At 39.8% G+C, this 12,943-nt stretch overlaps 1 protein-coding gene across 1 annotated transcript in view; it reads right to left on the bottom strand.

The window, feature by feature from the left end:
* Window positions 1–11,437, bottom strand: part of TRUB1 (TruB pseudouridine synthase family member 1) — a 41,640-nt gene extending 30,203 nt beyond the window's left edge. The window contains exons 1-2 of the mRNA XM_032313800.1: window positions 11,093–11,437; window positions 3,910–4,008 (exon numbers count right to left, since the gene is read on the bottom strand). Coding sequence (XP_032169691.1) covers window positions 3,910–4,008; window positions 11,093–11,378 — 385 coding nt within the window. The 5' untranslated portion in view covers window positions 11,379–11,437. The remainder of the gene's footprint in view (window positions 1–3,909; window positions 4,009–11,092) is intronic.
* Window positions 11,438–12,943: the final 1,506 nt, after the last annotated feature.

The raw sequence follows: 12,943 nt of genomic DNA, 5'->3' as shown, positions 1-12,943 counted from the left end.
TCTCTCTCTCTCTCTCTCTCTGCCTGCCTCTCTGCCTACTTGTAATCTCTCTCTGTCAAATAAATAAATAAATAAAAATCTTTAAAAAAAAATTTTGCATAGATATAAAGCTAGGAGAAAATAAAGCAAAAATGTCGGTGACTATTGCTGAACATGGAAAACAATTTTTAACTCTATTGTTTTTTTATATTTTCTAATATTTTTCAGTAATTTTATAAACTCTGAAGTTAAAAAAAATTGTAATTTTTTTTAAAGGAGTTTACTTATTTGTCACAGAGAGAGCAAGCAGGGCGAGTGGCAGGCAGAAAGAGAAGCAGGCTCCCTACTGAGCAAGGACTGGTTCCCAGGACCCTGGGATCACGACCTGGACTGAAGGCAGACTTTTAACCTACTAAGCCAACCAGGCACCCCCCAAAATAATAATTTTCAAAGTGATAGAAACTGAGATTCCATTTCAGGTGATTTATAATAAATGGATGTATTAGTTTCCTATTGCTGCTGTAACAAATTACCAACTTAGTAGTTTAACAAACTCATTATCCTACAGTTCTGGAGATCAGAAGTCTGAAATGAGATTTTACTAAGCTGAAAATCAGGGTATATCTACGTGGCTGCAGTCTTTTCTGAAGGCCCTGTGCAAGAATCTCTCTAGAGCCTTTCTATAGGAGGTTCCTTGCCTTTTCTAATACCGAGGGCTTGGGGGCCGACATTCCTTGGCTCAGTGACTCACTTCCTCATTAAAAGCCAGTAATCCCATCACTCCAACCACTGTGTCCACATCTCTCTCTTCTGGCTCCTCTTCCACTTTTAATGACCCTTGTGATTACACTGGGTCCACCTGCATATTCCAAGATAATCTCTTTAGCAGCTCATTAGCAACCTCAATTTCCCCTTGTGTTAGAACTTAACATAGATTGTGATAGAACATTCTTAGATTCTGGAGGTTATGACATAGGCATATTTAAGGGGTCATTATTCTACTTACCACAAGATTTTTAAGAATCTTGCAAGTCCTCTTTATAGAATTATATGTCATATATATTATATATAATATAGGTTAATAGAATTATAAACCCAAATTTCAGATTATATCTTACATTATAAACTAAATTCTTAAATCTGTACCATTAATATTACAAAGGGAAAAAAAGCCCAGCAAAAACAGTCTACATGTTGAAAGTAAAAGTATATTTTTTCACACAGGTCCAGTTTTATGGGGGAAAAAAAAAGACCTTTATAAAGCACTTGACAGAGTATAGCATATATCCATAGGTTATAGATATTTCATAAGATATTTCAATAAATCTACTGAAAATTATGGTAGATGTTACTTACCCCTTTCAAGAGATTAAACAAATGGAGATTTAGAGAGGTTACAGATTTTTCCCAGACTGTGTTTACTTAGTAAGTAAAGCAGCTAGTTCACAAACTCATGACGATTAGAACCAGTGCTTATTCCACCACATAACAAAAATCAAGTTCTAAGTCTCCAGATGACTAATTTAAACAATGAATACCCTTTTTCTGTGACTAAATGCCTACTTTTTTTTTTTTTACTTTATTCCTCATTGGGAAATACAGGTATTAGAATAAAATTAATCAATTTGATACATGCATGGATTATATCATCATAAAAGTTCCTGGATGATCAAATATAAACTAAGCCTCCAAATAGGAAATTATTTCCAATATAATTTCTTCCATTCATACAAATCTTGGCCAAATGCCAGCCTTTCATAATATTAAAATGGAAATTTCAACAAGATCCCTTAGCTTTATGGTGAAAAATAAACTTATTTTTTCACTGCCTCGAATATCACTATTTTCTGCATACAAATGAGTATAAAAACCACCAGAAACTAATACAATTGGTCTATTCATAAATAAACAGCAGACTTTATCCTGTCTCTTCTCATATTTTAGGGCTGTGCCTTGGAAAACAGTAGAACAGAATGGTTACAATGAATAGCCTTCAACTCAAGGAGTGCTGAACTGATAAAAACCATGAAGCCACTTTTAGGACCAGCTGCAAAGAACAGTGACTGCTGGGTGACCCTGCAATGGGCGGAGCAGGAGAACAGGAGGCCCAATATCTGCCACACCAGATTAGGGCAGAAGCTTTGGAACAGAGCAGATCAGGCTCAGAATCCTGACTCTGCCACAAACTATGACAAAGCACTTTTTCTCAGGGTCTTCATTTCTTCTTCTGTAAAATGAGGAATCATCACACCTACCTTACGAGGACTAAAGTATATAACTTATGTATGCCCCAAGCTGAAGACTTCACACGTAGTTCACTGCTCATTAAATGATTATCATTAGTTAGGCAAGAAACAGTAACTTTAAGTGGACAGAATTTGCCTATTCAAGTTCTCTAACTCAGGAAAATGGATTCGCTTGTGTTTTTTTAATCTACTTACACCCTCAGTAAAGATATTTTTCCAAATGAATTAAATAAAAACTGTAATTTTTTAAAATGCAAAATTATATATTGTTTCTAGCTTTCTTAAAAAATGGAATTTTCTTCACCAAAAACTTTATCCTTTTCTTCTAAATAAGCATTCATTTCCTTTGGATAGCTTAGATCAGGTTTGTTGTTTGTACCTAATTTTTTGGCTCCAATAAAATGGACTGAACACTGTAGCACAGTATTTTATAAACTGTGAATCACAACCCATTAGTACATCATGAAATCAATTTAGTGGATTATCAACATTTAAAAGGAAAATGAAATAGAATAAAATACAAAACACCAGACCATGTAAAAAAGTAGGTATTGTCTTACTGAACTCTGTTTCTAAGATGTGGAGACAGGAATCCCAACATATGTATTTCTGTGACGATGGATAGACTTATACCAAAAGTTTGTAAACATAGTCTAGCCTGTGGACACACAGTTTAGCAGTCTGTAAACTTTAGAACCTCTACCAGAGGCATTAAAAAAAAAAGAGTAAAAAGGGAAAGGGATAAGTGATTTTTCTCCTGTCAATCAATTCCACCAATCTGCCTCCATAAGCAATAATGTTCACTATATCTCCAACAGAAAGTGTGACTTCCTCTCAGGAACCATAAGCCCCACGTTCTCAAAAGAGCTGATCCTCAGAGATGAAATGTGAGATAAGTGTAAAAAAAAAAAAAAAAAAAAGCCAAATACTTTGTCAGAATCCCCAACAGGACACTCCACACTGGAAGATGCATGTATGGCTAAGACTCACTACAGTGACATAGTACCATTACATCATAGGATTAAAAAGGGAAAAAGACACTGGAGAAATCCACACACAGGTTTCCTTATTCTCTCTTCCTCCTGTGACAGAGGACCCTTGAGCTTGCTCCTTTCTCCAACATATAAAAAGCACGTGCAATGTTCCTACTCGGGAAAGCCTATTAGAAACTCAGAACCCAAAGTTCTTAATTGGGGAGAATGAGGACAGTTGCCCAGACACACCTGCACAAGTGGTAGGACAAAACTCCAGACTCCTAAAAGGAAAGCAGGTGTTCGGCACACACCACATTGTTCACACCAACAGCTGAGGCACACAGCAAGCCACCCTTATTGAATAAGAAAGGTGGGAACACTCTCAAAATCCAAGTTCCCAGATGCCTGCCAAGGGAAAGACTTGCAAGCAAGCCTTTCTAAACATAGCAATTTCAGGCCCACTAAGTTAACGCTTTGATTCACAGATACAAATCCTGTCTTACAGTCCCATCCACACACAAAAGTGGCTATTTCTAAATAGCTTTGTATAGCTTGTACCTTTTAAGGGCTTCTTTAGAAGATGGCATTATAAATCCAGTAGATCTGAAATACTCCAAAGACTGAAAATGGCATGGCTTTATCTGTTCTCAATCTGTATTTCTTTCCAGAATAAGTGGTAGTTACATCAAACTTCCATTCGTATCTCTTACCCAGAACTCCTCGGGCTGCACTGTCTAGCGTGCCTCCATGTCCAATTTTCAAAGTTTGCTTTTTCCTTTTGGTCCATTCTGGAGAAGGCATTCCAGCTTCTGTGAGAGTAATTGAATGAGAAATGTCAATTAGAAAACGAAGTAAGAGCTCCATAAATATGGGGGAAAGAGGGATGGAGTATTCAAAACAAAAAGGATTGGGACGCCTGGGTGGCTCAGTTGGTTGGACGACTGCCTTCGGCTCGGGTCATGATCTCGGAGTCCCGGGATCGAGTCCCGCATCGGGCTCCCAGCTCCACGGGGAGTCTGCTTCTCTCTCTGCCCTTCTCCTCACTCATGCTCTCTCTCCCTGTCTCTCTCTCAAATAAATAAATAAAATCTTTAAAAAAAAAAAAAAAAAAAAAAAAAAAGGATTATACAAACTTAACAGATTAAGATGATAACACTATTAGCAAAGAACAGATTTAAAGATGTACAGATACTCCCTAAATTATGAAGAAATAGTATTACAAAATTAGTTGTGTAGAAACTAGAATTCACTTTCTAGAAATATTTTTTAATGTGAGCAAATATCCAGGCTAACCCTGAAAAACATAATAATAAATTCCCAGTAGTGGGCTCTTAAATGATGAAATGAAGTCAGTTTTTATATAGGCAGGTAGTTCTAGAAGTTCTTGATTTCATGTCTAATTCTCTCGTTTCCAGGCATTCTTTGCTGGTACCCCCAGCTACCTAATGTCAGGAATACTTTTCAAAGGGCTACTTCTAAGAACACTATGTTCCCAAATTATCTATTTTTGTTGCCCTTCTCTCCAAATCAAAACCCTCAATTCCTTCAAGAAGCTAATCATAGCAAAAGGTTATGTGGGCCCAAACCTGCTAGAGCTCATACAGGAATTCAGTAAAGTGGCAGTCTATAAAATCAGTGCACAGAAATCATTTGCATTTCTATATACCAACAAGAAGATAGAAGAAAGAGAAATGAAGGAGTCAATCCCATTTATAATTGCACCCAAAGCCATAAGATACCTAGGAATAAACCTAACCAAAGAGATAATCTGTACTCAGAAAACTACAAAGTATTCATGAAAGAAATTGAGGGAGACACAAAGAAATGGAAAAACGTTCTATACTCATGGATTGGAAGAACAAATATTGTGTAAATGTCTATGCTACCTAGAGCAATCTACAAATTTAATGCAATCCCTATCAAAATATCATCAACTTTTTCACAGAAATGGAACAAATAATCCTAAAATTTGTATGGAACCAGAAAAGACCCCGAATAGTCAGAGGAATGTTGAAAAAGAAAAGCAAAGCTGGAGGCATCACAATTCCAGACTTCAAACACTACTACAAAGCTGTCATCATCAAGACAGTATGGTACTGGCACAAAAACAGACACATAGATAGATCAATGGAATGGAATAGAGAGCCCAGAAATAGACCCTCAACTCTATGGTCAACCAATCTTCGACAAAGCAGGAAGGAATGTCCAATGGAAAAAAGACAGCCTCTTCAACAAATGGTGCTGGGAAAATTGGACAGCCACATGAAAAAAAAATGAAATTGGACCATTTCCTTACAACACACATGAAAACAGACTCAAAATGGATGAAGGACCTCAATGTGAGAAAGGAATCCATCAAAATCCTTGAGGAGAACAGAAGCAGCAACCTCTTTGAGCTCAGCCTCAGCAACATCTTCCTAGGAACATCGCCAAAGGCAAGGGAAGCAAGGGCAAAAATGAACTACTGGGACTTCATCAAGGTCAAAAGCTTTTGCACAGCAAAAGAAAGTTAACAAAACCAAAAGACAACTCACAGAATGGGAGAAGATATTTGCAAACGACGTATCAGATAAAGGGCTAGTATCCAAAATCTATAAAGAGCTTAGCAAACTCAACACCCACAGAACAAATAATCCAATCAAGAAATGGGCAAAGGACATGAACAGACATTTCTGCAACGAAGACATCCAGATGGCCAACAGACACATGAAAAAATGCTCCACATCACTACGCATCAGGGAAATACAAATCAAAACCACAATGAGATACCACCTCACACCTGTCAGAATGGCTAAAATTAACAAGTCAGGAAATGACAGATGCTGGCAAGGATGCGGAGAAAGGGGAACGCTCCTACACTGTTGGTGGGAACCACTGTGCAACCACTCTGGAAAACAACATGGAGGTTCCTCAAAAAGCTCAAAATAGATCTACCCTATGACTCAGTGATTGCACTACTGGGTATACACCCTAAAGATACAAACATGGTGCTCCGAAGGGGCACATGCACCCAAATGTTTATAGCAGCAATGTCCACAATAGCCAAACTATGGAAAGAACCTAAATGTCCATCAACAGATGAATGGATAAAGAAGATGTGGTTGTATATATATATATATACAATGGAATACTACGCAGCCATCAAAAGAAATGAAATCTTGCCATTTGTGACGATGTGGATAGAACTAGAGGGTATTGTGCTTAGCGAAATAAGTCAATCGGAGAAAGACAACTATCATATGATCTCCCTGATATGAGGAAGTGGAGATGCAACGTGGAGGTTTGGGGGGTAGGAAAAGAAAAAAATGAAAGATGGGATCGGGAGGGAGACAAACCATAAAAGACTCAATCTCACAAAACAGGCTGAGGGTTGCTGGGGGAAGGGTGGTAGTGTTATGGACATTGGGGAGGGTATGTGCTATGGTGAGTGCTGTGAAGTGTGTAAACCTGGTGATTCACAGACCTGTACCCCTGGGTAGAAAATACATTATATGCTTATAAAAAAATTTAAAAATTTAAAAAAAATATTGTACAGCAAAGGAAACAGTCGACAAAACCAAAATAAAACCGAAAGAATGGGAGAAGGCATTTGCAAATGACATATCAGACAAGGGGCTAGTATCTAAAATCTCTAAAGAACTGATCAAACTCAACACCCAAAGAACAAATAATCCAATCAAGAAACGGGCAGAAGACATGAACAGACATTTCTGCAAAGACATCCAAACGGTTAACAGGCACATGAAAAAGTGCTCAACATCACATGGCATCAGGGAAATACAAATCAATACCACAGTGAGATATCAACTCACACCAGTCAGGATGGCTAAAATTAACAAGTCAGGAAATGACAGACAGATGTTGGCAAGGATGCGGAGAAAGGGGAACCCTCCTACACAGTTGGTGGGAATGCAAGCTGGTGCAGCCACTCTGGGAAACAGCATGGAGGTTCCTCAAAAGTTGAAAATAGAGCTACCGTATGACCTAGCATTTGCACTACTGGGTATTTACCCCAAAGATACAAACGTAGTGATCCGAAGGGCACGTGCACCCCAATGTTTATAGCAGCAATGTCCACAATAGCCAAACTATGGAAAGAGCCTAGATGTCCATCAACAAATGAATGGATAAAGAAGATGTGGTATATATATACCTACACACACACACACACACACACACACACACACACACACACACACACACAGGAATATTATGCAGCCATCAAAAATGAAATCTTGCCATCTGCAATGACATGAATAGAACTAGAGGGTTTATGCTAAGCGAAATAAGTCAATCATAGAAAGACAATTATCATATGATCTCACTGATGTGTGGAGTTTGAGAAACAAGGCAGAGGATCATAGGGGAAGAGAGGAAAAAATGAAACAGTATGAAACCAGAGAGGGAAACAAACCAGAAGAGACTCTTAATCTCCGGAAACAAACTGAGGGTTGCTAGAGTGGAGGCAGAGGAATGGGTTGGCTGGGTGATGGACATTGGGGAGAGTATGTGCTATGGTGAGCACTGTGAATTGTGTAAGACCGATGAATCATAGACCTGTACCCCTGAAACAAATAATAAATTATATGGTAATTTTAAAAAGGTGGGGGGGGGGGAGGTTATGTGGGAAGTAGGTACCAGTTAAATTATCTCAAACTCTGAAGCATTTAGATTTAAAAAAAGAAAATGTCAACCTGGGCCGTCTCATCTTCCTATTACAAAGATAAATTGAAATAATGTTATCTGAAAGTGCTTTGGAAACTACGTGGCACTCTGACAATAAGTTATTATTATTACTATCATTATTATTGTTACATATATATATCAATATAGACCAAACATTGGCTACTGAACTTCAAATGAAAAAAGAAAGAACAGCTGTATTGATCTACATCTCCCAAACCCATCAAACTTCCCTTATAACCACTGACATGATGAAGATAAAAAATAGAGCAACAGAAACGAAAAGAGAGGACAGAGAAAAGAAGAGAAGGAAAGCAGAGCAATAATGGAGAAGCCAGAATAGATGTCCAAAATGATGTGCTGGGTTGCCTGGCCTGACTGCATAATTACAGAACACCATCTGTCTGGAACACAGTCCTCACAGCACTCTCTGATTACATCACTGGGCGTGGAAGAGCCTGCTTTAACACCAACCCATAAGAACAGGCTCAAGCTTCAAACCTTTCACCTTTCACTTTATGTAATTCATTACGGGCCTCTCATCTATAAATTTATAGGAAACTTCCGGAGAACTCTCTGTATTTTTCAACCTGACACTCCTTAGACTACGAAGGCCCACAAACCTGTTTCTTTCCTTTGTGTCCGAATTTACTCTTTCAAGTTCGAAGACACACCCGTCTACTATATTGGAATTTGGTTCATCCTATTGGTAACATTGATGGAAGAATATCTCTTAAGGTCTTTTTTAGCTATAAAATTCTGATGTTTTGGGCCTTGAAGGATTCAGATAGAAGACAAAGAGCAAGGATTTCAGTATAACATGGATCAATACAGGGAACAGCCAGAAGTGTTAATAGAGGCTATGGCCATTAACGGTGGCCTGAATCAGTGGGTGTCAAACCTGGCCAGCAACAGAACGTGCTGCCTTGAAATTCCTATCTTTTAGAACCCTCCCAGGTAGCCTAGTCTAGTTAACACAAATATAGAATTAGACCAATCAAAGCAATACAGAAATGGAGTAATGAGAATATCTACATCTGAGCAAGGGGCTTCTAGAAGATCACCTAGCAACAGCCTTGAAACAATGTTTTAACCAAGTTTCAACAAGAAACTTCAGCTCTTGGACTCTTGGAGGCAGATTAACCAGAAGGCCAGGATATGGCTTTGATTCCATCAGAAACCTGTCTGAGAGGAAGAATGGTAATCATTACCTTGCGAATCAAAAAAACCATAGTTCAGCTAATAAATCAGGCCCAATGAAAGAAATTGTGTATAGGAAACAACTACACACAAACGACACCACATTGCTTGTTCTTAATGCAATTCCTTCCTTCAACATCGTATATGACCCATTCTTACAGGTAACAAAGTATAAGGGAAGTATAAAAACAGAATGAGTAGATATAACACTGGGATTAAACATCTAAAGAGTGTACGTATTAAACATTAATGCCATTAAACATTTGAATCCATATTGTGTCAATTTTAATTAACAAGTTCCCGCCAGAATAATTTGTTTTTGCATTTAAAAAAAGTATAATGAAGTTTGCCAAGACACACTAAACAATGTTAAAAAGAAAGTTCCTGGGGCGCCTGGGTGGCTCAGTGGGCTAAAGCCTCTGCCTTCGGCTCAGGTCATGATCTCAGGGTCCTGGGATCGAGCCCCACATCAGGCTCTCTGCTTAGCAGGGAGCCTGCTTCCTCCTCTCTCTCTGCCTGCCTCTCTGCCTACTTCTGATCTCTGTCTGTTAAATAAATAAATAAAATCTTAAAAAAAAAAAAAAGGAAAGAAAGTTCCTGCAGCGCCTGGGTGGCTCAGTCAGTTAAGCAACTAACTCCTGATTTGGACTCAGGTCATGATCTCAGGGTTATATAATCAAGCCCCCCTCTTTGGGCTCCATGCTCCATGGAGTAGTCTGCTTGAGAGTCTCTCCCTCTCCTTCTGCCTCTTCGCCCTGCCTGTGCACTCTCTCTCCCTCTAAACTAAATAAATCTTCAAAAGAAGAAGGTGGAGGGGGAGGAGAAAAGTTCCCCTACTGTATTTTTAATAGAAAGACAGGCCAGGGTCAAATTCAGGAGAGCCCTGAATACACAGCTAAATAGTTTTATCCTCAAAGTCTGTAGAAATGTCTATGCTCTGAGCTCAGTTAAGAGAAAAGACAGGATTTTTCATCTTTCCTTCTCTATAAACTACATCTGGCTTATTGTAGGTGTCCAATAAATCTAAGGTTCCTTGATGTCACTGTCCGAAATAATCTACTGGGCGGATGAACTGAGATATCCTCCAAGGCTCTTCTAATATGCTCCCCGTGTACATGAAGAAACAAAAAAGAATGCTCTTCAATTATACTTAGTGTTCCTCAAAATGTCGTGCAAAGGCCACTTACACCAGAACCACCTGGAGGAATAGTTTAAAAATGGTTTCCTAGGGACGCCTGGGTGGCTCAGTTGGTTAAGCAGCTGCCTTCGGCTCAGGTCATGATCCCAGAGTCCTGGGATCGAGTCCCACGTCGGACTCCTTGCTCAGCAAGGAGCCTGCTTCTCCCTCTGCCTCTGCCTGCCATTCTGTCTGCCTGTGCTCGCTCTCTCCCCCACTCTCTGTCTGATAAATAAATAAAATCTTAAAAAAAAAAAAAAGATTTTTAAAAATGGTTTCCTAAAAAAGACCTCAGAACCTCAAAATCACAATCTCTGGGAGGGCAGAGATCCGGAATCTGTATTTGTACAAGGGACTCTAAATAATTCCTATGCTCACTCTGTGAAAACCACGGCATTCAAGTCTTGGTTAATTAAGTAATATCTGCATCTCCAAACTATTTTTAAGACTTCAACGTTGGGGGTAGAGAGCCAGTGCGTCCTTTAGGAGGGGTTTATCAACGGGAGCCAAACAAAAGTCTCCTGGGCGATCAAATTACAGAATATTAGTCTGTCTGCCCAAGGGAAGGGGTTTATTTGTGTTAAGTGTGGGGGTTTTGTGTTTTGTTCTTCCCTGGAGACGGTAACTGTCAACTAGGCTACAGGAGTTCACGTCAGGGCAAGTCCAAGCCCGAGATGCCCCAGATTTCCGTCCAGAGCTAATTCAGTGGTCATCCTCCCTTTCCCCTCCTCTGACTTCTCGAGCCACGGGCGCGCAAAAAAGCCTATTGGCTCTCTGCGGCTTCCGCTCTCGCGGCGACCGCCTCAGCCTGGTCCCCACCCGGGCTGCAGTACCTGCTAGCAGCTTCTCCTTCAGCCGATTCAGCAGCTCGGCTGAAGTGGGCCCTTTGGGCTTGTGCACGGCGAACACGCCGCTCAGGGACAGCAGCTTAGTAGCCAAAGCGGCCTTGGAGACCCTGGCTTCGGATCCGGTTCTGGCAGAGGCTGCAACGGCCGCAGCTGCGGCCGTCGCTGGTGGGGTGGCGGCCGTTGCTGCGCCTGTTCCTGCAGTTTCAGGGACCAGGGCTCTGTCTGTTTCCAAAGACGACGACGATACCACCGCCGCCTCAACAGCTGCCATACTTTTGTAGCCCAGTCCTGTTTTGTGTCTGGAGTCGCACTCTAATGACGCAACAGGAGAGCGCCCGGCGTTCCTCCATCTTTCCCATACTTCGAAGTCGGGCTGGCGGTTAGCAAGGGCGTTTGGGAGTTGTAGTTCATGGCCTTCTGCTGTAGGCTGAGATGGCTCTACCTTCTGGGGGCTCTGATAAATTAGTGTTTCTTCTGTAATTCTGTCTGCTTCTTAGGTCGGGATAGTTCTGTACTGCAGTTGTAATTTGGAATTCCAGTCCTAAACTGCTGAACCCAAACACGAAATCTGTGTATATATTGGACGGGCAATCTCTTTACATCCCACCTGCCCCCCCCCCTTTCCGGAACTAAGAGGATCCAGCTTCCAAAAATAGAAAATTTTAAATACCGATTTTGCTGAGGTTTTTGAAGAATCGTGGTTCCTCAGTTCACTGCATCATTCGATTTATCGTGCCCTTGGATGCACGACTCAGAATTCCAGTACACCTAAATGTAGGCTCTTTAAATACAGGAAACTACCTGTTCACTGTTGTATCCCAGGGCCTCACACATAGTAGGCGCTTAACTAAATATTTCAGAATGAATGAATGGATACAAGTTCTTCAAGTTCCCAAAAGAAACTTGTAGGCCAAGCCAATGTAAATCACTTGAGCGTATTTTGAATTCATTCCTGTCCACCCCACGCCCTACGACCCCCACTGTAATTCTTAATAAGTTTAAGATTTTTAACACTTAAAAAATTTACCAACTCTTACGTGGATTGCATCCCTTAGTAAACCATTGCTTAGATAACAAAAAGCATTATTGCAATTCATAATAAACTTTACTTTTGATTTGAGACTTTCTCTGTGGAAGTTATTTATGCCCCCATCAACACTCAGGAACATTGTTCTGATCCTGGCACAAGGCATAGTGGAGAAAAAGTCTTCATTTTACTTTGCTTCAGATATATTAAATGATGTTATGAGTGAGACAGGTAAAGTTTGTCTTCATTGTTTCCCCAAGTTTCCTTACAGCCAAGCTTTCTCCTCATCATCCTCTTGCACTTTAAAACCTGCTGTACTGCTGATGGCTTTCTGCTGCTCAAAATTATGAATTATGGAACTTGCCCCATTCATTCAACAAATACATGATGTTTCAAATGAGCAATGTTTCAAATATAGAATTTATTTCTATATTTTCATCCTTCCCCATTTCAGTCAGATTGCCAGATTCTTGTTAAATCTTTAGGGTACACAACAATGTAAATGTACTTAATGCCACAAAAACATACACTTAAAAATGGTTAAAATGGAAATTTTTATGTTATGTATATTATAGCATAATAAGAAAGACCAAAAAAAATCTTTGGGGAGTTTTTGCAAGGTGGGAAGCTGAATTGGAAGTGGAAGTCACGAACTCTTATGGTCTATTCTAAAAGTCTAAGCTAAATGAAAATATTGTGTATGGGAGTGTGTGGGAGGCCAGAAGAGAATAGAATTATTTTGAGAATAAAGAGAGAAAGTGAATGATTTGCAGGTCCCATGGTTACCTGAGTGGATACTGGAGCCTGCT

The sequence above is a fragment of the Mustela erminea genome, chromosome 14 (genome assembly GCF_009829155.1).
Source record: "Mustela erminea isolate mMusErm1 chromosome 14, mMusErm1.Pri, whole genome shotgun sequence".
NCBI lineage: Eukaryota > Metazoa > Chordata > Mammalia > Carnivora > Mustelidae > Mustela > Mustela erminea.
This window is presented reverse-complemented; position numbering and strand designations above follow the sequence as displayed.